This window comes from Pseudopodoces humilis, chromosome 9, assembly GCF_049639895.1.
Source record: "Pseudopodoces humilis isolate 2021_Gansu_Grassland_sample_001 chromosome 9, ASM4963989v1, whole genome shotgun sequence".
NCBI lineage: Eukaryota > Metazoa > Chordata > Aves > Passeriformes > Paridae > Pseudopodoces > Pseudopodoces humilis.
In genome coordinates this window covers 1,982,807-2,004,882 of record NC_142208.1, presented here as the reverse complement: position 1 = coordinate 2,004,882, position 22,076 = coordinate 1,982,807, and the positions used below count along the sequence as shown (strand labels likewise).

Sequence of the window (22,076 nt, the reverse complement as noted above, 5' to 3'; positions counted from 1 at the left end):
TTGGTGGCTCCGGGTGGGAGAGCGCCCTTACTTGCAGGAGCCTGCTTCTGGAGAAGGGGATGTACCTGCTCTTGTGTCCCTCTCGCTCAAAAATAGGTGTTAAAGCTAAAGAGAGAATTATAAACTAGTATGGGTGTGCCACGGGGTTAAAAATCACGGTGGCAAAACCAGAAAGTACCCTCGAGGCGCACTGTTAATGAGCTGCTAATTGGTTAACCCCAACCACAGGGAGGTTCGGTTCGGGATGGTTTTAAATTTTGGGATTAAAGCCTTTTGGGAGTAGGGCAGTAGGAGGAGCGTGGGGCAGTGCAAGGGTTGTAGCCAGGAGTCACTGCCTTCCTCGCAGCCAGGTGAGCTGTTAGTGGGGAAAATGATCCCTGTGTTTGTGTGTGTTTGCTGACACAGCTCCAAAAACGCCCCACAGAAAAGCTACTGCCCCATCAGGAAACAATGCTACGTGTTTAGATCTATTTGTTAAGGGTTTTCCTTCTACCCTGCAGAGCTGGGTTTCTGCTAGACCAGCATTTAGGCCTAGCTGAAGGTAGGCTTGCAGGATGAGGTGGATTTATAGGGGGCACGATGGCGATGCCCCATCCCTGGAAGTGCCCAAGGCCAGGCTGGACAGGCCTTGGAGCAGCCTGGGATAGTGGAAGGTGTCCCTGCCCATGAGAGGGGGTTGGAAAGGGATGGTTTTGAGGGTTCCTTCCCCCCCAAACCGTTCTGTGAGAGGACAAGGGCAGCTGCCCATCCCTCTGCTGGGGGATTGTCTCTGACAAGCTTTGACTGCTGGTGAAAGCAGGCTGCTGCTTGTAAAGAATCCCCAGCTGGGTGGGAAAACGGGGTGAAACAAGTGGGCAAGTGCATGGTGGCACTTGGTGGCTGCTGACAGAGCTGGGGGGCCAGGTGTGTTGGCACTGGCACAGGAGCTTGTGGTTCATAGTGGTAAAAAGCCTCACAAAGCTGCATTTTCCATTTATCTGACAGAAATAAGGCGGGTTGGCAAGCCCCATAGGACCCTAAACTCCTTGGTCTGCTTGCTGGGTGGGCTGCCCAGGAAGCAAACGCCTGTGGGGTGCTTGTGTGCAGCAGGCAGAATGGATTTGGCCTTTTAGGAAGGGTAATTCCAGAGGAATATGGACTCTGGACTCGTCCAGACTCTGGCTGTGACGGAGATTGCGTGTTTTTGAACCTGCCCCCAAGCTTCCTTGTGGCCGTGGCTGGGATTCTCCTTCACAGAGGGAGGCTGTGGCCGCCTCACCTTTCCTCTTCAGTGTTTATCTGTCACCCAAAGGCTGTTTGCTGCCTACAACTGAATTTTCAGGGTTCTTGAGTGCCCTTCAGAGGAGCAGCCTCGTTTCTAGGCTTGCTGGCAACCCTAATGAGCAGCAATATTTGAGGAGAGCTTAAGAAGGGGATCTCAGCTCTCCCAACTCAAGCCCTTTTTCTGTCATTCGAAGGTCCAAATTACTTGCTGAGCTGCAGAAAGTACAGCATCTTTAATGAAAACTTAAGGCTAGAAAATTAGTTATTCCAAACATCAGGAAACTTAAGCTTTAAAAAAAAAAAAAGCCCCACTCCCACCCAAACCCTTAACCCCGTGTCATTAAATTAATCACTTCATCAATCACTTAAACTTTCATATCTGCTTTGCTAATAGGTAGTAACATTAATGCTTGTGTTTAAGAAGGGGAAGAGGGAGAAGGAAGAAAGTATATTTGCGATATGGACTCATTAACATGCCAGGGTAACCTTGCTCTTGGCAAACGCCTCATCAAGCCATCCCGAGGTTTGATCTCGCCACCTTTTGAGCCCTGGCACGGGGGCCAAGCCCCTTCCAGGGAGAGGGAGAAAGATGTGTGAGTTTGGTAATGAAGGCTGGGGTGACTTTTTTATGTCTGGGATGGCTTTTGCAGCATTAATTATCTGTACAGGGCTGTCTGTGGGAGCTTCATTTGCGGGCTGGCTTCTTGCTGGCTGTGCCCCTTGTTACTCTGGAATGCCCGGGCTTGGATGTCAGCACTGTCCCAGCTCAGGTAAATTGGGCCTTCCAGGCTGATTGGAGGCATTGGCATGGGTGGAAAAACTGATAGAGAGCAGGGATAATCATGTGAGTCAGGCTTAACAAATAAAAAAAAAAACACAGGAGGGGGGAAAAGCATGTAGGTATGGATATGTGTGTATATATTCAAGTTAGGAGACATATATATATATATATATATATATATGTGTGTGTGTGTGTATCCTTGTGGAGGTATTAATGTCCTAAGGGAATATTAGCCAAGGGTAATAATTCCTCCCCCTGTGCTGGAGGGAAATACTTGCATTTGCATGCACCCATCATTTTATTTTTGGTGGGGAAGGTGAGCTTGTGATTTCACTATCAGAAAAAAAAAAAAAGCTCTGGTTGCAAACAGTGCTGAACACGCTTGTGTGTTTTGCCAGATCAGAAATTTAATGTATTTGGGTTGTGTGAGCTTAAAGGAAAAGGAAAAATCCCCAGCCCGAACTCCTTTACCTCCTGCCTCTAATGTTGGCACATCTGAGATCTCTGCAATCTGGATCTGCCCCTGGATCCCTGGAAGTGTCCAAGGCCAGGTTGGATGGGGCTTGGAACAACCTGGGATAGTGGAAGGTGTCCCTGCCCATGGCAGGGGTGGAACAAGACAGTCTTCAAGCTCCCTTTCAACCCTGTGGAAGTCCTTTTCTTTAAGGAAAAAAAAAATTCAAACTATTTGCCGCCACAACCCGTGGTTGGGGCTTACTGGTGTGAAACAAGCCAAAAAAAATGCCAAGGGGAAAACAACAACAACAACAAAGAGTTAAGGAAGGTCCAGCTTCTTTTCTTGATTGCCTGGGTGGCAGGGCCAGCTCTTGGGAAGCTTGTTTTCTCACGTTTTCCGTGGTTTTGGGGAGCGTGGGTCGCCTCAGTGTTGCTGCAGGACTCCATCCCCTCCCCATCTCCCGGCTTTTAAACTGATTTATCGCCGGCGTGTGCTAATGCACCCTCCTGCCTTTGGGATGGCTTAATGTGCTTGATTGGCAGGGGGAGTTAATAAATTGGTTCCTCCTGTCAGACTGCTTGGGTACATTGATGGCTTTTGAATTAACTGTAGCCACTTGGGGAGGGGAGGTGGGGGGAAAGAAAGTGGTGTTGGACAACTCCGTGGAAACATCTGCTCCGTTTGCAGCGCTGGTCAGGGCAGTGAGAAAGCTCCGTGAGCTCCCTCTCTTAAAGATTTATTAATATTGCTGGGTACACGAGGGGGAAAGATTTCAAACGCTTGACATTTAATGGTTAGTAACTCAATTTTATTCCATTCATCTGCATGGCTTTGTCAGGTGCCTGCTCTGGTGGCGTATCACGGAGGTTGTCTTGCTGCCTGTGAGCAATTAGGAGGGTGATTTGGTACCTGAGTCCGGAGAAACCGGTTTATTTTTCCTTTCTAATTGATTATTAGCTTTGAGGTGAGAGCCGGTGCCGTGGAACGTAATATCCTTTCATAAACAGTGATGCGGTGGCTTTACTTGCTCTGCTCTTTTGGTTGCAAGCAGTTAATTTGAAAAGAGGAAGGAGGGGGGGAAAAAAAAGAGACTTTGAAATACGTAAAGTCCAAGGGAGAGGAACAATTTGGGGTATGGAGAGAAGCGAGGAGCATCCTCCCAGGCAGAGATTAATGGTTGTTAATAATGATTTTGGGAAGTAGAGGGGAAGGAATAAGATGTGGCAGAAGACTGTAAAATAAGTAACAGCACTGCGGAAAGCCCTGAGTCTGGAAATGCACCTTTTCCCGTATGACAGCAGCATCAAATTAAACACATCCTGCCGGATAAAGCAGCATTTCCCTGCGAAGGAGCAGCCATGTGTAGTGGGGTTTGGTGAGGCAAGAAGTGAGGGGACCACACAGAAAGCACCACCCTGCTTTCCACACCTCTCCCAGCAGCTCTCCTAGGGCCATACAGGCTGAGGGAAAAACATCTCCCGGGATTTGCAAGTTGTCCTTTGCCTTGGAAAAATTGCCTGCGCTCCCATCAGCTGCAGAGCGAGGGCTTGCAGAGAGCAGCATCAGCCAGAAGTCATTGCCCCACCTGCTTTGGTGGGGTGGGGGAAGGGGTCAGGAATTAAGGGCTCTGTACTGGGGAGGGGGGAAAAAAAATTCCAAGCTGGTTTCATCACACTGCAACAGGATGATCTCATGGAGCCATAAAAATTGGCAGCGTCCCCGAAGTTCGCGGAATGCTGGCAGGAGAATGAGTTTCACTGGTGCTGGGATGCTCCACAGGCAATTTCTGGCAGACATAGGTGGGAAAAGAGTCTCCTAGGAGAGAGGAGAGGCCTCCATGGACTTTAAACCAGGAGCTTTTGATTTTGCATTCCAGGTTGTAAGTTGGGTGTGTAATTTTCTTTTTTATTTTGCTGGCTAGTTCGTCCCAAAAGCCAAAATTACTGTGCTCGGTGGACATCCTGCCATCAAATCAGCTGGAATCTGTTGGACAACCTGTTTTCCAGTGGTGATATTCCCCCCAGAAGCAGAAGTTCACCCCAGGACCCAGTAAATGCTGTAGGTGGTCTGGGTTTGCTCTTTGCGTATCCCACACCCAGTGGTATTATCCAGGCAGGCAGAGGGACAGTTTTCACTGGGATGCCGCTCCCAGGAGCGGAGGAATGCTCCTTAAAGGAAGTTTTCCTGTCATGGATCTGCACACAGCCTCTTCTGAACAGGATGCAAGGTCAGAATTTGGGGTGGCCTGGCTGTAGCGGGGTGACGAGGCAGGGCTGGCTGCTTCGCCAGGCAGGGGCTCGTCCCTGTTTTCCATGAAACCCGCTGCTGTGTGCAAATGGCCCCAGGTGCCTGGATAATGGCATCCCTAATTGTGCCCTGGACGAGGTTAACTGCTTATCTGGCAGCCTGACATCTTTATTGTTATTAATGTGTGAATAATGCGCGGTGGTGGGGTTTTTAGGCATAACTTCGGTAGCAAGTGTTTTCCTTTTGTTTGCTGCCGTGGGGATTCCCAGGCTCCAAGGGTGGGGATTCCAGGCGTCAAGGAATGCTGCTCCTGTTTCTTTCCATATCAAATGGTCACTGCAGCGCTTCCCCTTTATTTTTCCTCTGAGTAGAGGTGGTAGTGAGCAATTCCTCTGGTGAGTCTGGAGTTTCTTGGGACAACGGGTGTTTGGAATGGGACATGGAGGACGAGGAACCATCAGTCAGATGGGGCTTGGGATTTTGGGGTGCACACAGGGATGGGGAGGCTTAGGATGCTGCCAGGCATGGGTGCAGGTGCCTGTGGGGCTGAGGGTGCTCTGGCAAGGGCTGGATCTGTCCTTTGGAGCTGGTGGGGAAGGGAAAGGGAGCTGTGGAGGGCAGGAGGCGGCTACAATCTGTCGGCTCCACGAAAAGTAGTTTTTGTGATGTAACTTGCTATTAAACAGGATAACAAGGTCAATAATGCCTTTGCCTGGGAGAGCTTCAGCCAACGCTTCTATCAAAACCAATATTAATTTTCACTAATTAGGAGCTGCAGCTAATGAGTGTCACAGCTAATTTGCCTCATCCATAACGAGGGAGAGGAGGGGGTCAGGCGTCTGGGATCAGAGCCTGCAAATCTGCCTCCTCCCTGCTCCCCCTTTCTTCCTGGCCCAACATGTGTTTGTCACCTGGGTGGCTTCTGTCTGCAGGGACATGGGAATACATGTGTGTGGTCCTCTGCTGCCTTCCTTGGAGCACGGGAATGCTTTGGGAAGGCAGGGAAGGAGCTGGATGGGGACACGCGATGTGCAGCAGGTGTTGGCTGCTCCAGTGAGGGGAGGGAAAAAGAGTTTGGAAGGATGTGAAAGGGAAGTCTTTGGAAAAGAACAGAGGATGCCTGTTGTCCCTGAAGGGGAAGTCGTAGCGGAGTGTTTGCTCTTGAAACTCTTTTAATTTCAAAAGCCTTTATTGTGTGTTTTTTCCCTGTCCCCTTCCATTCCTTTTACCCACGCAAGCCAGCCTGGAAAGAACCAAACGGTGAAGCAGCGAGTCTGTCACCATCCACAGCCTTGTGGATGTCTAGGGAATCTTTCTCTCGTCTTTGATCCTGTGACAAGCTGGCCAAGTGTTGCAAATGTTTGTGGGGAGTGAATTTTGTAATTTCTTGTAAGCAGGTCGTCTTCCCGCACGGGTCGCGGGCAGGAGCATTCCATGGATGTTGCCAGGAGTGTGAAGAGAAAGATTTCTGATTTGGAATTACCCCTGTTTGGCTTGCAAACTTGATCTGATGGCTCAGACGAGGGAAGAAAGGGCGCAGCGAACACTGCATCCCTCTGAAACATCTGTATAGTCTGCGCTTTCCAAACAAGCCGCAGTCGAAGAATTATCCACAGGGATTATTGCTTTAAATAAGAATACACCAGAGAAATTTGTGGTCTGCTGTCAGACAGCTTGTTGTTAGGGATGGCTAAAATTGACTGAATAAATGATTCACTGGTTTCATTCGCGTTGCCCTGACTATAAACCTCAGGAGTTTTCCTTGTCGGAATTGATCTGTTCTGCCGGCAAAGCCGCGAGCGGCACGCGCACCGCCAGCCCGTCCTGACGCCTTGTAGGAGGGCAGGCAAGCTCTTGCCTTGTCCAGGGGATCTTTCCTAACAGACAACCTCCTCTTTGGGGTGTCTGGGACTTTGAGAAATGGGCTTGGATTTTAGGCATGTCCTGGGAAACTCCCACGGGAAAGAGAAGAGCGTCTCTCGGAAACCAGCTCGTCCCAGAGCATCCTTTTGGGGCAGCCCATGAGGTTCAGGTGGGGACTGCTTGTGGTCCTGGCTCTCATCCATGTGCTTGGTGGGCTTCGCCTCCAGTTTTGTTATCCAGCTGCCTGGCTGAGCCTGGTTTGGGCAGGTGTATTTGATTATTTTTCTTTTCTTCGTCTCTTAGCCTGAAATTGCCACCCAGCCCGCGGCAACTCCCAGAAGGTGTTTTCCCTTCCCCTGCTCCAAGGCTCACTGCACCCTCAAATGTCTGGACTTCTTGTTCTTCAGCAGCTCCTCCTTTTATCTGTCATCAGCCTCAGTGGGGAGAGGAGAATATATAAACATAGATAATAACATATATTTAATATACAGGAGAAATCTGTGCCCTGAGGCTGGGCACGTTATCTGGTGGGCGTCCCCATCCCCTGCTTTCCCTTTGGTGTGGGGGCCAAGGTGGATGAGAAAGTTTCTTGGAGCTTATTGCCCAGGGAAAAGCGACCTTCAGGCAGAGTTCTTGGGGGGAAAAAAATCTTCCCCAAGCGTGACAGATTTGGCTATAAATCTGCAGATTAATGCCCAGGTTCCCAAGGTCTGTCATCCTGCCTGGCACGTGAGCTGCTCAAAAACAACGTGCAGGCTCATCAGTCATTTGGGAGGCTGCAGGGAGCCTGTGGACATGCCTGCGAGGGGACACGAGGGACAGATGGGACAACATCCTCACCTGAGGCCACACACACAGGCATCCCAAAACCTGAGGAGCCTGGGGTTGTGTCTCGGGCAAGAAGTGGAGTTGGAAGAGAAGCAGAGGTTTTGCATGAGGAATAGCTGGGGTGAGGAGATGGAGGGCCAGGGTCTCTCTTTTATTCTTTTTTCTTTTTTTTTTTTCCTTATGGAAAGAGTCAGACTGGTTTTAAAGCAGATTCATCACGAGTATCTCTTATTGGTACAGGTTATTAAGTCGGTTATGAATTTCCTGCACTTTCACTCCCAGGAAAATCTTTCCCTTATTCCTTTTGCATTCGCTCTTGATTGATAAGGTTTATTGTCACTCTTTAATAACCACAGATATAATCTCAGCCCAAATTTGAGGAATTTATGGGAGTTACCTAGGCCAGGGTATCTGCATCCTGCCAAGGACAAGGGCTAAAATAAAGGACAACCAAAAAAGGAGAAGAATGGCTGTCTTTTAATGGGAAAGGAGGAAAAAGAGGCGCATTTCTTGCAAATGGCAGCTCACTGCTCACAAAAGCAACACTGCATGGAAGTGCCTGTGGTGTGGTTGGACTGGGGGGAATTGAGTTTATTTTGGGGTTTCCTTTGAGGTTTTTAGCTGTCCCTTGTGCTGTGGGGATTGGCAGCCTCTGGGACAGCATCCCCAGGGCTGTGGGGTGGCTCATCTCTCGGCCGCGATGCCCCAAGGATCATTTTTGGAGATCCATAAGGTCCTTCAGCAGAGCCAAGGGGCCAAGTGGCTGATGTGGACTCGATCTGGAAATCAGTTTTAGGTGGAAAGAGCAGGGTGGGTTTTCTTCATCTGAGAAATGGCCCAGTAGCACAGGAAAGATTCAGCTCTAGTGAATGTGCTCTGAAGAGGCTGGGATTGTGCGGGAGTTGGAGGCTGCTGCCCCAAGGGGACTGGAAAAAAATGGATATGTGTGACACAGGAGTCTCTGACGTGTACAAGGAGCAGGGAGATGCTGAATTTGGTGGTCAATACCCATTTCTCCCTCAATCAGGGCTTCGGGGGACAGAGAAGCTCTGAGACTTCGCTCTGAGCAATTGAAAGAAAAAAGCCTAAAACTGGGACTTATTGGATCACTTTCCTCTTCATAAATTTCCACTTTTAGAACAGTCTGTGAAACCTCAGTGATTGCTTTCTTTTTGCCTTCAAACAACCCAGCAGCTGGGATTTAGTGTGGAGTTTTGTGTTCAGTTTGGATTTTAAAGTGTTATTTGGTTTCACGTGTGACTGAGTGGGGTTTTCTTGAGCGCTGGTTGTTCTGGACACCCGGTGAGGGGTGTGTAGGCTCAGCCACCCCTTGCAGCTCTGACCCAGCCTGCAGAAAGAGCAGCCAGGCTCTCACAGGTCACCTTGGCCAGGGGCATCATAGAATCCTGGAATGGTTTGGCTTAAACCATCTCATTCCAACCCAGGAATCCACTGTCTCAGGCTGCTCCAAGCCCCGTCCAACCTGGCCTTGGACACTTACAGGGACCCAGGGGCAGCCACAGCTTCTCTGGGCAGCCTGTGCCAGGTCTTGCCCACCCTCACACGAAGAATTTCTTCCCAATATCCCATCTAGCCCTGCCCTCTGGCAGTTTAAAGCCATTTCCCCTTGTCCTGTCCAGCAGAAGATGAGAACTGCTCCTGTAGGAGGATTTGTGATTTCAGACGTGTCACAGCTACCGTACAACCTACAATTTGTAGTCGAGGAGGAGCCCGGGCTCGTTGCATGCCCAAGGGATTGCATCAGTCTTGGAAATAGCCCTTCACTGGTTCCCTTCTCACCCTGTTCTCTCTTGATGCTGTGATGAAATTCCTGCAGTGTTTCCCGGAGTTCTGAGGCAAAGGGCACCTGGGCAGGTAGCACCCTGAACCAGGAGCCCCGAGGGTTTTTGTAAGGTGCTGTGGAAGTGATTGAGGGATGCTTTTGGTGGTGTTCTGCCTAAAATCTATTAATTCTGGTGTCCAACCCTGCTCTTCTTCTCTTTGTGACAACTTCTGGGCTGTTACCTGTAAGTAGAACCTTACAAAAGAAAAGCCTTGTGAAATCAGACCTTGCTATTTCAGCTAAGGTAGCAACTAGCCTGAGAAGTTCCCCCGAGAAAAGAATCATAAGAATAAAAATCAGTTTGCAGAACAATCTATTCTTGTGAGAAAACAGTTTGCACCTATAGAAATAAAGTCTATCCCGTGAGAATCCATGGGGGTAAAAAAAAAAAAGTAAACATATCTAAAAAGAAAAAAGTTTAATGAATACATACACTAACCATTACCAACAAATCAACTGAGCTTTGATAATTTGCTAATCTACTAAATTCAAGCACAGTGCCTTCTAATACCATATAAAAATTAAACTGTGTACAATAAAGATTCAGCTGCACAGAGAAACAAGTGTCTTTGTCCATCTCTGTTACAGCACTGGAAGAGCTGTTCCGTGCTTTTATTTGGGAAGCTTTTTTGAAGGCTGGATGCTGTGTGTTTGCGTGAGGATGTGTTTTTTGTGCAGGTGTCTCCACAAACCCTCGGAAAGCTCTTTCCAGAGGTAGATTGCATTCCATCAAAAAGCAAAGGCATTCCCACCTGGCCACAGTGACCATTTACGTGGGGTGAGCTGCCAGTTGCCAGCACTCAGAGCGACACTTGTAGGAGCAATTAGCGAGAAATCCTTTGCCTGAAATATGTTTTTAATAAACCATTCACCGGATCTATTCAAATAACAAATAAATTCCTGCAAACCCGAGTCTCTCCTTGCAGACAACTCACAAATGAGAAAGGCTAAATTAATTGAATGCTCCAGCCACTGGGGATAATGGTCCAGCTGTAACAGAGCTCTCCAGATGTTTGTTTGCAGAAGAGTGTGCTTTCATAGGAAAAGAAAAACACTCGTGGGAATATTAACTCAGAAACAAGTTTACAGCTGTGTGCTCTGCCTCGCTCTCCCACCAGCCACTGTGGAGCTCTGTTCCAAGGTCTCCTCTTGCAATAAACAGCCTCTTTATTTCTCTCTCATTGTCCTCTTGGCCACGTTTAGGCAGCTGTGACGTCCAAAGTGAGGCGATGGCGCTGTAAAAGGCTCCTGGGCTCCAGCAGATATCCAGGGTGTGCCACGCGTTGCAAGTACAGCTGGAGCGCTGCTGCTCGCAGTCGAGGCTGTTGTGGCTTGGCTTCTCCCTGGTTTTGGGGTGGGTTTGCCGTGGGTTGGGAGAACAAGGCGCTGTGTGTGGCTGGTGGGAGCTCACAGGGATGAGTGGAAGAGCCTCGGTGCCTGGGCTCGGTTTAATTCCATCTAAATGCTGGAGCTTTGCCCAACTTCTCCCGGAGGAGCTTGGCTTTTCCAGCACACTGGAGCCATCGGTCCAGCGCTCTCCATCCGTTTCCCTGGGCCTTGTTTTGATTCTGTTGTTAAACAGGCCAAGCTGGATGTGGAGCCCCGTAGCTGAAGTGTCCCATTACTCACAGGTGAGGGGACAATGGGACCTGGGGCCGCTCTTAAATATCTCTCCACGTTGGCGTCATCAATAACCGCGGCGCTGGCACCACCGGCTCCTAAACAGCCTCATTTATCAGCAAGCAATTTACTGCAGGGCTGCAGATAAGCTCCCACCTCACACACCCAGGCACCACCTGCCAAGTTTCCCCCCCACCTCCTCTTTGGAGTTTCAGAGGGACAAAGAGGGAGGCACGGGAGGAAACGCTCCGTCCGAGTGGTGACAGCCGTCGCCAGCCCCGAGGAGCTGGGTGGTGCCTGGAGGAGTTGGGTTGATGGGCTGAGTGTCTGTTTCTCAGGCTGTCACCTTTGAGGAGAGACTTCCAAGCCCCTGGTTGTTCCTCTTGGTTCTCTCAAAGGTTTTGTTGCCTTCCTTGTGGCTGCTCCATCCCTGGGAGTTTCCAAGGCTGGGTTGGGCAGGGCTTGGAGCAACTTGGGGTAGTGGAAGGTGTCCCTGCCTGTGTCAGGGAGGTTGGGACAAAGTGGCCTTGAAGGTCCCTTGCAACTCAAATCCTGCCACAGCTCCGTGATCCAAGGAGGAAGAGGAGCAGGAAATGTAACCTTTCCAAAACCGGCTGCCTTGGATTTCTAATTCCTGCCCCGTTGCTCAAGTCCTGCTTTGACTGCAGCCGTATCTTGGAGATCAGGAGGCACTACCTCAACTCTGGAGAGATAAATCAGGAAGTGATTTCACTGCATCTTCATTATAACGAGACAGAATTCACCACCCAGCGCACGTTTTGAAACCTCAGAGAGTTACGGTGACAGTCCAAGGCCGGTTTGCCCATGGATCTGAGATCCGCAGACAAAAACCTGGCCGCTGGTACCATCTCCTGTGCCTTTGGGACTTGGATGTTCCTTCCAAATCCCGCTTTGGAGCAAAACACCCCGTGGTATTTGGGCTGAGGACGGCTGTATTTTTGTTCCCCCGAACCATTCAGAGAGCAGAGCAGCTGGGCAAAAGCTGTAGCACGAAAAAGGGTTTGTATTCCCTGTGAGACTGAGAGCCTCGGGGATGGTTCAGCTTTTGTGAGGCGCAGATGAGATTTCAAACAAGACGTGAATGAATCCCGTGTAATTTGCTGACGGGGTTTGTTTTGTTGTTGGCTTTTTTTTTCCCCTCCCTCTTCCCCCCATTCACATTGATCAGCTCCTCAGCTTGACAGGGCTGCTGGTGGAGGAAGCAGTTCAGCAGCGGGGCCCACTGCAGTGGGAAAAGGGATAATAATGGCTTTAAGCCAAAGGAGAGTTGATTTAGACTAAGTGTAAGCAAGGACTTTTTTACAGTGAGTGTGGCAGGGCACCTCGTTGTGGTGCTTCATCCCTAGGTCAGGTTGGAGAAGGCTCGGAGGAACCTGGTCTAGCTGAAGACATCCCTGCCTGTGGCAGGAGGTTTGGATGAGAGGGCCTTCAGAAGCCCCTAGGAACCCACAGCATCCTGTGACTTCTCCATTAGCATTGCTGATGTCCCTGCCTTACAGTTCTGGGGGTGTCTGGCACCCCAGAGGTGCCCTGCAGTCCTGGGAGACCTGCTCCGTGGGCACTGCAACCTAACGAGCTTTATCTCCGACCTCATATTAATTGCAGAGCAGCTCCTCTTTTCTAATTAACACGAAGCTACGTTACCTTGCCTGGCTAAAATGCAAAACACCGCACGTGTCACCTTACTCATAAATCATTTATTTACACCAAGCAGCAAGGCACCTCATTAAATAGATTTCTGGGGTTCTGCTCTTCTCCTGTTTGCCCTGGTGTTTTTTCTAGAAAGTGGGATAGGGCTGAAGAGAAGCACTGAGCTCGAGGGCTTGTGGGTCAGCTGCATCTTCTGGTCTCTGCCCTCCTGCTTTTGGTAGCGAGGGGGAGATGGCAGAGGGTGTGTGCCCCTGTTTTCCCAAGCTGAGACCTGTGAGAGGGTTTCCTTTGATCTAAGTTAGTTTAAAAAATGAACATTTCGGAGGGAGGTGGGTAGAAGGCAGGAAGGAACAAAGGAAATACTCCTTGTTCTTTCTGGGCTGTTTCTGATTTCAAAAGTTAATTAGAAAAGGATATTCCGTGGATTTAGGGTTTAAACTTTGTGTCAGATGTGTTAATCAAGGCTGCATTAGCCAGGCTTTCCTGGAGGAGTCAGTGGGGAGGGTGCACCGAGTGTTGGGGTTTTTTGGAGATGGGAGCAGCGCTCATGGAAGTCTTGGCTGTGCTGAGGGAATGGATTTTGCCTTCAGAGGTGGGGAGCACCTCTTCTCCCAGAGCTGCCAGAGCTGGACTTTGGGTCTCATGCAGCCAACTCTGCTGGGGCTGTGCCAGGATTGGTTTGCTAACCAATATTCCAGGCCAGTTTTAACAGCCCCCAGGTGATGCTGGGAAAAATAAAATAAAATAAAATAAAATAAAATAAAATAAAATAAAATAAAATAAAATAAAATAAAATAAAATAAAATAAAATAAAATAAAATAAAATAAAATAAAATAAAATAAAATCTGCTAACCCCAGATTTTATGTTTTCCTTCTCTCTTCCGCTTCACCCTGCCTCCCACCACCCGTCTACGTGACTCACAAATATCTGTTCACAGTCCCACGAGGGCAGCTCCGAGGAGAGAGGCTGCACCTGATATTTAGGGTTTTTCCAGAATCCCCCTTCCCCAGCCTCCTGGGAGGTGTGTGGGTACTGATGAAGATCACAGTCTGGTTTCCAGCTGGCTCAGGAGTGAAATACGAATTCCTGCCGCGCTTGGCTTGGACGTGGTCCTGCCTGTTTTGTACCGCCTTGGCTGTGCTCCTAAGGATTGCCCTGGTCTTTGGGAAAATTCAGGATTTGTAAGGTGCTAGACCGAGTGGTTTTCCCGAGTTCATGAACTTTTTACAGCTCTGTCATAAAAAATTAAATTGATTTAATGGGATTTCCCCCTTTACGACCCCATGATGCTCAGTGAAAATGCTTCCCTCCCACCTTTCGTATTTATCCTCCAAATTTACCAAACACGGACTTTCCACTCTGGGGAGTCTAAATACTTTAATTTCCCAATTCCCTGCTGCTCTTCTTGTTCTCTGACCCTTCTCAGACAAAGGTGTGAGTGAACCACCAGTTAATTTCCTTTAAAATTAGTGCCTTGAATGGTTGGTTCACCTGCAGAGCTCGTGGCTCGTTCCTTGGGAACAGGATCACATCCAGACTGGAGCCAGCCCCTCTCCTTTCCCCTCTTGTTGTGGGGATGAGAGGGACAGAAATCAATAAAAGTGATAAAAGTGAATGAGACCTTTTGACAGAGCAGCTTCTGCGAGGGAACTTTTTTATATATATATATATATTTTTTTTTTTTCCAAAGGGTGCAAACAATGGATGGAGCAGAATTTGCATAAAACTCATTAGAAAAAAAGTACAAGTTTCATAAATCTTGTGATAAATTAATGCTATATCGTTCTGAACATGATGTATTAATTTTAGGATCAAATGAATGGGTCTGTGATCATTCTTGGTAATTATGAGGCACCCAGGCAGTTTGGAAAGGAAATTATTTTTAAGTTTTTTTTTTTTTTTTAAGTGCTGGAACCCTTTTTTCACTGGAAATACCTTAACAGCCCCAAAACCCTCCTTTGACACGTGTTTCTTTTCTTATTCTGTCTCCTGGGTGTTTTGGCGTTTCATTTGATGCAGTTTTATTTACTTCCCTCTTTCACGCTGGAGCAGCCTATTCCTTCCCAGACAAAAGGAAACAAAAGCCCTTTCAGTTTTTGAAAACCCTCCATGTTCTCCATGGTCCCAGGGAAGGCCTGTGGGTTTTCTAGTGAAGGGAAGGCAGGAATTGCTGGATCCCAGCTGGAACAGGCAGGGAGAAAACACCTGGAGCCCCGCTGTTCCGTGGATTGTCCAGGGATGAGCATTTTTTAATTCCCCGTTTTTTCCAAACAGGTTTGGAGATACCACAGCAATACTAAGGTGCTTCAGTGATTTTGGCAGCAATACCCCAGCCTGGTTTGAGAGTTTTGATTTAAAAAACCCTCTTCTCCAGCCCAAGGAGGTGCCAGTGAGTGAGGAAAGGATGTCATCTCCATCCATGGAATCCTGGAATAATTTGGGTTGGAAGAGACCTTAATGATCATCCAGTTCCAACCCCCTGCCGTGGGCAGTGACACTTTCCACTATCCCAGGTTGCTCCAAATCCCATCCAGCCTGGCCTTGGGCACTTCCAGGGATCCAGGGGCAGCCCCAGCTGCTCTGGGCACCCTGTGCCAGGGCCCTCCCACCCTCCCAGGGAGGAATTCCTTCCCAATATCCCGTCTAAATCGCCCTCTGTCAGTGTGAAGCCATTCCCCCGTGTCCTTTACCTCCATACCCTTGCCCAAAGTCCCTCTCCAGCTCTCCTGGAGCCTCTTCAGGCACTGGGAGGGACTCCAAAGCCTTCCTGAAGCTTCTCCAGGCTGAACGGCCCCAAGTCCCCCAGCTTCTCCACGCACTGCAGAGGCACAGCACCAGCACAAAGCCAGGTGTTTAAAAGTGGGTTTGGAGATCTTTGGAGTGTGATACCTGTGCTGCTTTAAGCCCTGATAAAGGCTGATGGATGGCAATTACTCTGTCTTACCCTCGCCAAATGTTGGTGTTGACTTTACTGGGGAGGACGCCACTTCTCTGCCTGGGTGTGGGCCAGCAGCCAGGGACTGCATGCACAGCATCTGCTGGGGGAGCCTCAGGAGTTCTGTTTGTTTGAATGATAATGCTGAGAAATTTCAGTGTGCCATTGATATTTTTGATGTATTTTTCCTCTCCTTGTTTGTTGTTGTAAAGTTAACCAAAGTGCTCGGTTCTGAGCAAAGCAAGGAATCCCTCTGTAAACAGGAACGCTTAGCTCTTCCTTGCTGCTACTCTCTCTGTCCTAAACAGCTTAAGATTGCTTTGAAACAGTTTTAAATGGCTTTAAATACCCTTTTACACCCTTCTGAGAGCTGGGGGGTTGGAAGGCAGGCAGGGCCCCTCTCTGAGGTTTACCCACTGGCTGTCAGCTCTGCTTATGGATCCTGCCTGCACACTGACTCCCCTCTCAAATAACCAGGCACAGCAGAGAAATCACAGGCTCTGTCTCGGAGCATCTGAGGAACCAGGAGAAACTCTTCTGCTGTGCTTTTCGCTTCCCAGCTTGACAAACTCTCTCAGAAATGGTTTTGACTGCACAGATTTGTTTTCCCTCTTTGCTGTCACCTCTGTGTTTGGCTCCTTTCCCTCCCATACATGACAGCAGCTTGTGGCTCCTGGACCAGCTGGTCCAAGGCTTTTTCCTCACACCATTGGCAAAAAAATATTTTTTTTTTTTTGATGGCAGAAAATTGTTCTTTTCTCATTTATTCATTGCTAGAGCCTTTTTTTAAAAGGTGCTGGTGTCTCCCTGCCCTTTCTGGCTCGCTCTGCAATGCAGAAATTGGAGTGGAGGCAGCCTTGGTGGAGGGGCTGATGCTCCCCAGCAGCACCTGGGAAGAGAAATGTGTAACGTTGAGCTCGGTTGAATTTTTAGGAGTGGAAACTTCCCTGGCCAAGTCCTTCTGGAAAGTTTTGGCTCAAGTGGTGGAGAAGGAGGTCAAGGAGTGTCTGTGGAGGTTGTGCTGATGGAATTATCTGCTTTGGGAGAGAGGCTTGGGATGAGGGGCTCGCCCATGGAGCTGGGATTTGCTGCCCCTGGGCATAGCTGGGTGATGTTGGCAAGGGTTTAAAAAGCTCAGCATGGTTGTGTGGCAGGAGATTTGCTGTTATGGTTCACCCAGGGAACACAGGAATGGAGCTGGAGTGACCCTGGTGCCTGCAAGAGGTGTCCTGAGCCCTGCTGTGCTTTGGTTGCCCTCCCACGCTGGCACCGTCCCCTCCACGTCAGGGGTTTGCTGTGCTCACTCCGTCCCCAGCCCTGGGTTTGTCCCCTCCAGGAAACTGATGAAGCCTCGTTGCAAACATGGGAGCAGCTCCTGCATCCTGTGCCCTCCTGAAAGTAGATTTTAGGAAGTAGACTTGAAAGTAGATTTTACTTCCTTGGCCAGGGAGCCACCATCCTTTTCTTTCCTTCTCATTGCTCAGAGACCGCTGAGCAGCACAGAAATATTGGCACTTCATCTTTCCTTTTCAAAATCTTTGGGAAAACATCCACAGAAGGGCTTTCAATTCCTCCTTTTTATTTATATTTTTATTTTTTTATTTTTTTTTTTCTGAGAGGTGAAAGAGAAAATGAATTAGAGGCAAAGAAAAGGGAGCAGGTGACAAATGAGAAGAACAGGGCTGGAATTTCAAGATCAAATCCATCAAATCCCACCTCTGAGCATGTCAGGGGCCAGCCTGATATGATGAGCTGGGCTAATTGGAGAGGCCTGTGAGGAGAAACTCTGGCACTGGTTGTTAAAATCAGGATTAAAATGCTTTTTATGTTAAAGCGTAGCTGATGCCTCAAGGCTTGAGCCCAAAAGCCATTGCAGAAATTCCTATTAACTCCACATGGGTATGAATCAGACCTCTTAAAAGAGAAGATTATTAGGCAATTAATTAGAAAGCTGCCCCCTCTGTGCCCTCCATCCCACCCCAGCACGCTCCTGCTGGCCTGGATCAGCATCGGGCTCCTTCCCTGGCCCTGATGCTCTGCACTTTCCAAAACCTTCCAGGAGCTCTAGGATCCTCCCAGAGACTGAGTTTGTGGTTTTTTCTCCTTTTCCATCCTCCTCTTGAAAGCAAAACCAATGGAGATGAATCAGTGGGGTGCAACCCCTTTTCCCACTTTCCTCCTCAGCAAAGTGGAAGGGCAAGGAAAAAGCAGAGGTTTGCAGCTACAAACAAGGTGCTGAGAGAAGGGCTCCTCAATGGGATGCAAAAGTACCCCCCCTAAAACAGCCAAACCTAAAAAAAAAAAATATTATAAAATTGGATCAGGGAAAAAAACAACTGAAAAAAAAAAAAAAAAAGCTCCTGAGGTCAATCAAAGTTCAGGACTTTGAGAAAAGAAGAAAATCTGTGTATGTGTGAGAAAGAGGGAGAAGTAGCTGTGATTGAGAGAAAGGAGGCAAAGGGAGACAAGATAAATTCTGATTATCTGGTGGAATCAAGACACTTAACTGCCCTGTCTGATTCCTGAGAGGAAACAAATGGAGCCTATAACTTTGTACTGCAGGAAGATAATTTGTCCCTGTTCCCTCAGCCCTTGCTGGGGCCAGGTCGGTGCTCGGGCTCGAGGAGTCTTGAGCAGCATCTCCAGCACGACCCTGGGGAGGGATGGAAGGTGTTTGTGAACACCCTGAGAGGGGCTCCTGACGGATGTGCTGCAGCTCTGCCTCTGCATGCCAGGCAGGACCCTGATGATGGGGGAAAAAAAAATATCAATAAATAAGGATAAAATCGGTGAATACAATAAATCAGTGCTGAAGAAATCAGTGGGAGGTAGCTTGAACAAATTTCTGTCTTGGTGGTGAAAGTGGTGAAGCTTTGGTACCACACTCCTAAACTTAGCGTTCCCTTGGGGTAAAACTTGGAAAGAACTTGGAGCCAAGCAATTATGAAGTCTCGTTTCTCATTTCAGGCCTGTGTTTCTTATTATCTTCTATTTAATTTGTTATTTTTGATCTGTATTTTATACATTTTTAATACTATTTTATTTTTATTTTTTTTCTGGACGAGGTGCTCTGAAGGTAGGGTGGTGATTACTGCCTGACTGGGAGATAAGGGAAAGATGGAATTATTATTTAAGATGGAGTTTTTCTCTGCTCTCCCTGCTTCTGAGCTGTCCCTGTCTAAGCTCTAAGTTTCTTGTTTCTGACAAATCAAGGCACAGAGAAGGAATCTCTCCTTGGTTTTGCTCTTTTCAGAGCAGAGGGTGGTAGAGCTCAGAGTGCTGTTTTCCACAGATCCTACTCCAAAGGCTGACAGGAGCAAGGCATGGGGGTGTAATTGATGTGCCCTGCCCAGAAATGCTTTGCCTCCTGCTCCAGGTTGTCCTGAATTTAGGAACCCAATTCCTTGGCAGCTGGAGGTAGTTGCAGTGCAAAGAGAGAAGAGTTAAACCCTAAACGTTCATTTTTCATTATCATTTATCGTTATTTATTTATTGCTACAACTGGGTTTGCAACACACAAACCACCAACATGATTAAAGCTGGGTGGCACATGGTTTTCCTGTTCAGCAGGAATTTTAAGATCCTTTCCCTTCCAAAGATGCAACCAAGACCTTTTGGAGTTTGAAGTATTTGCTGCTCTGGAGGGAAATGCAGGTGACCTGTTGATGTGGGGTTTTTGAGCGGGATGTAAAGATGTGGAGGTCTGTTCTCCTATTAAACCAAGCAGAATAAGGAGGCGTGATCCTGGATTTATTTTGTCCTAGCTATTGGCTTTCCCTGCCCCAAGTGTCTTCTTTTCTCCTTGGGCCAAAGAAACTTTTGCTAAGGACGGCTTTGAACATCCTCCAGCATAAAATCAAGCTGCCTCCTTCTTTTATATCAGGGCTAGAGGGTTTGAGAAAACCTCAGGACTTTGTATCCATGGGCTTGGCTGCTCTGAAGAGGTGAGAACATTGCAGAGGAGCTCTGATCACAGGCTGGGATAAAGCCACTTGTCTTTTTGTCTTTATCCAAAATGCCTCTGCTTGTGACCCGTCATTTGCTTGCACCTGTTGGTGGAAGGAATGTTGTTGGGTTTTTTTCCCTCCCCCCCCAGTGGTTAATTCTAGCTGCCCCTTTTAAAACAACCACTATTCCTCCTGCAAACACGAATTTGTCCAGGTTTGGGCACTGAGTCTTGCTGTGCTCGTTGCTCAGTATTTCACATATATCAAAATACATCACATTTTGTCCTCTCCGTGGATGTGCTCGAGATGGCCTGAGTCATCTCACTCATCTTTGTCATAGATGAGCCACTTCAAGCTTTTAAAGCCTTTTTTTAAAAAGGAAAAGCATTTTTGCTAGCTCTTGAAATTTCGTGGCTTCCTCTTGCATCCAGTCCTGAAGGTGATGCAGCCAGGCAAGCAGCTTGTGGCTTTGCAGCCTTGGCAGAAGCAGCTTTTTCAGTCCTAAAAGCCTAAAAGTTCCTGACTTTCCCAGGAAGGGTGTGGAATGGCTCCTTGCACGCTTGGACCCCTGTTCCTGCCAGCAGGGCTGGCTTTGGGATGTTCTCCTCCACAGCTGTGGCCCTCCAGCCTTTTGAGGGTGCCTGGAGCAGGGAAATACAATAAATTTTTCCCAAAAGAGCCCAGATTGCCAAGGGCTTCACCTGGCTGCTGGGTCCTCCCACGCTGTCAGCCAGGCTTGTACCAGCAGTAATTTTACATGGCACTGTTGTGTCCCCAGTGAGGCTGGTGGCCTTGGGACCTGCCAGGCCAGCTGGGTCCTCGCTCAAAATGTGCTTCACCGATGTCCTAGGGCACTAAACTTTTAATCACAAAGTCACGCAGGGCGAAGGCAAACTCCTTACGGAAGTCTATTATTTCTTCCTTATCTGCCAAAGTTTTAATCTCATCAAAGAATAAAATCAGGTCTGTTTGACAAGCTCTATTTTCCATAAAATCGTGTTGACTGGCATTAATTATGTTCCTATAGTTTAATTCTTTATTAATGGAATCTCATATTGGCTTTTTCCATTATTTCCGCCGTGATTGATGTCGCACCGATCGATTGGGAATCGCCCGGCTCGCTCTGCTCTCCAAACTGTGCTGCTGCTTTTGCCCTCTGGTCTGCTGGAGCTCCCCTCACCTTCCCAGAGGGATGAAATTTGCCCTCTGGTCTGCTGGAGCTCCCCTCACCTTCCCAGGGGGATGAAATTTGCCCTCTGGTCTGCTGGAGCTCCCCTCACCTTCCCAGAGGGATGAAATTTGGGCATCTGCTCTCCTTGGCCAGGAGATCTGGGGGCATGGAGTGCTCTGGTGCTGCCAAAGGTGGCTCACACAGACTGTCCCTCCCCATCCTCCAATCCATGTGGCCATCTCATCCTTATCCCCTCCTCCTCAAGGCCAGGCAGCCTAGGGAATCTCCCATCCTTATCTCCATCCAGCAGCTTTTTTTCCTTCTGTTTTCTCCCCCTTCCTGCTGGGGAAGGCACGGGGAGCAGCCGGGTGGGACGACAGGCAGTCATCGCCAGGGCTGAGCCAGGCTGACTTTCTCTTTTGATAAAGGCAGGGAAGGAGAGGATCTGTGGTTCAGTCCATCTGTGCCAGACAGAACAGCCAGACCAGGCACAGCCTGACTCCCCTTGAGGCACTGGGTCACCCTGGGCGTGATCCCAGGTCTTCCGCAGACCTCCGTTCTCCGACAAGCTGGATGTTTTCAGGAGTTCCTCTTCTCTGCCTCGTTTTGCTCAGGATTTCTTCCCTCTCTGCGTCTCCCAGGTTCCTCATCAGGATTTCTTTCCTCTCTCTGTGTCTCCCAGGTTCCTCAGTGACTCAGCTGCTGGCCCGGGACCTGGACAATGACCCCCTGGTTTTCGGGGTGGTCGGGGAGGAGGCCAGTCGGTTCTTTGCCGTGGAGAGCGTCACCGGTGTCGTGTGGCTCCGCCAGCCCCTGGACCGAGAGGTAAAGCTGGGGAAAAGCCACCTCTGCTCAGACAGATGTGGCTCTCCATCCTCTGTGACAGCTGAGCTGGGTGTTGCTCCCTGGTGGAGCTGGGAATCTGGGTGTGTCCGCGTTCCCTGGGCACCCTGGCGCTGTCTCCAGTTCAGAGGGGACGTGGACAAGGAACGGCGTGCTCTGGTTTGATCTGACTTGTTGTTTTTCCTGGGTGCTAGAATGACATCTGTGGGTCTGGAAGTAAAAGAATTAATAGGTGGGGATGATCTACCAAGGAGCCAGGCTGCTCACACAGTCAGGGAAATGTACAGGCTTCCTCTTTAAATCTCTGTGCCAATTAAATCCTTTACTATTTAGAACAGCGTGTCAAGAGATGTGAGGTATCCCTGCTTATTCAATCTCATCAAGACTTTTCATCCTCTTGTGGATTCAGGCTGCTGGATGCTAAATTTGGCAAGGGTCTTGCCTCAGAGCTGTTTCACCACCCCTATTTTCAATGGCAGCTTTGGTGTGCGAGGCTGGAATCCCATCCAGGTGCCTGCTCTGCTAAAACCTTGGCCCTCGCCGCGTTCCTGGAGCAAGGAGGAAGTGATAGCGGGAAGACTGGGAAAATACGATGTGATTTGGGC

At 48.8% G+C, this 22,076-nt stretch overlaps 1 protein-coding gene across 1 annotated transcript in view; it reads left to right on the top strand.

Annotated features, from left to right (window-relative positions):
* CDH23 (cadherin related 23) overlaps positions 1 to 22,076 on the top strand; it is a 177,109-nt gene that overhangs the window by 16,261 nt on the left and 138,772 nt on the right. The window contains exon 4 of the mRNA XM_088059568.1: positions 21,311 to 21,453. Coding sequence (XP_087915694.1) covers positions 21,311 to 21,453 — 143 coding nt within the window. The remainder of the gene's footprint in view (positions 1 to 21,310; positions 21,454 to 22,076) is intronic.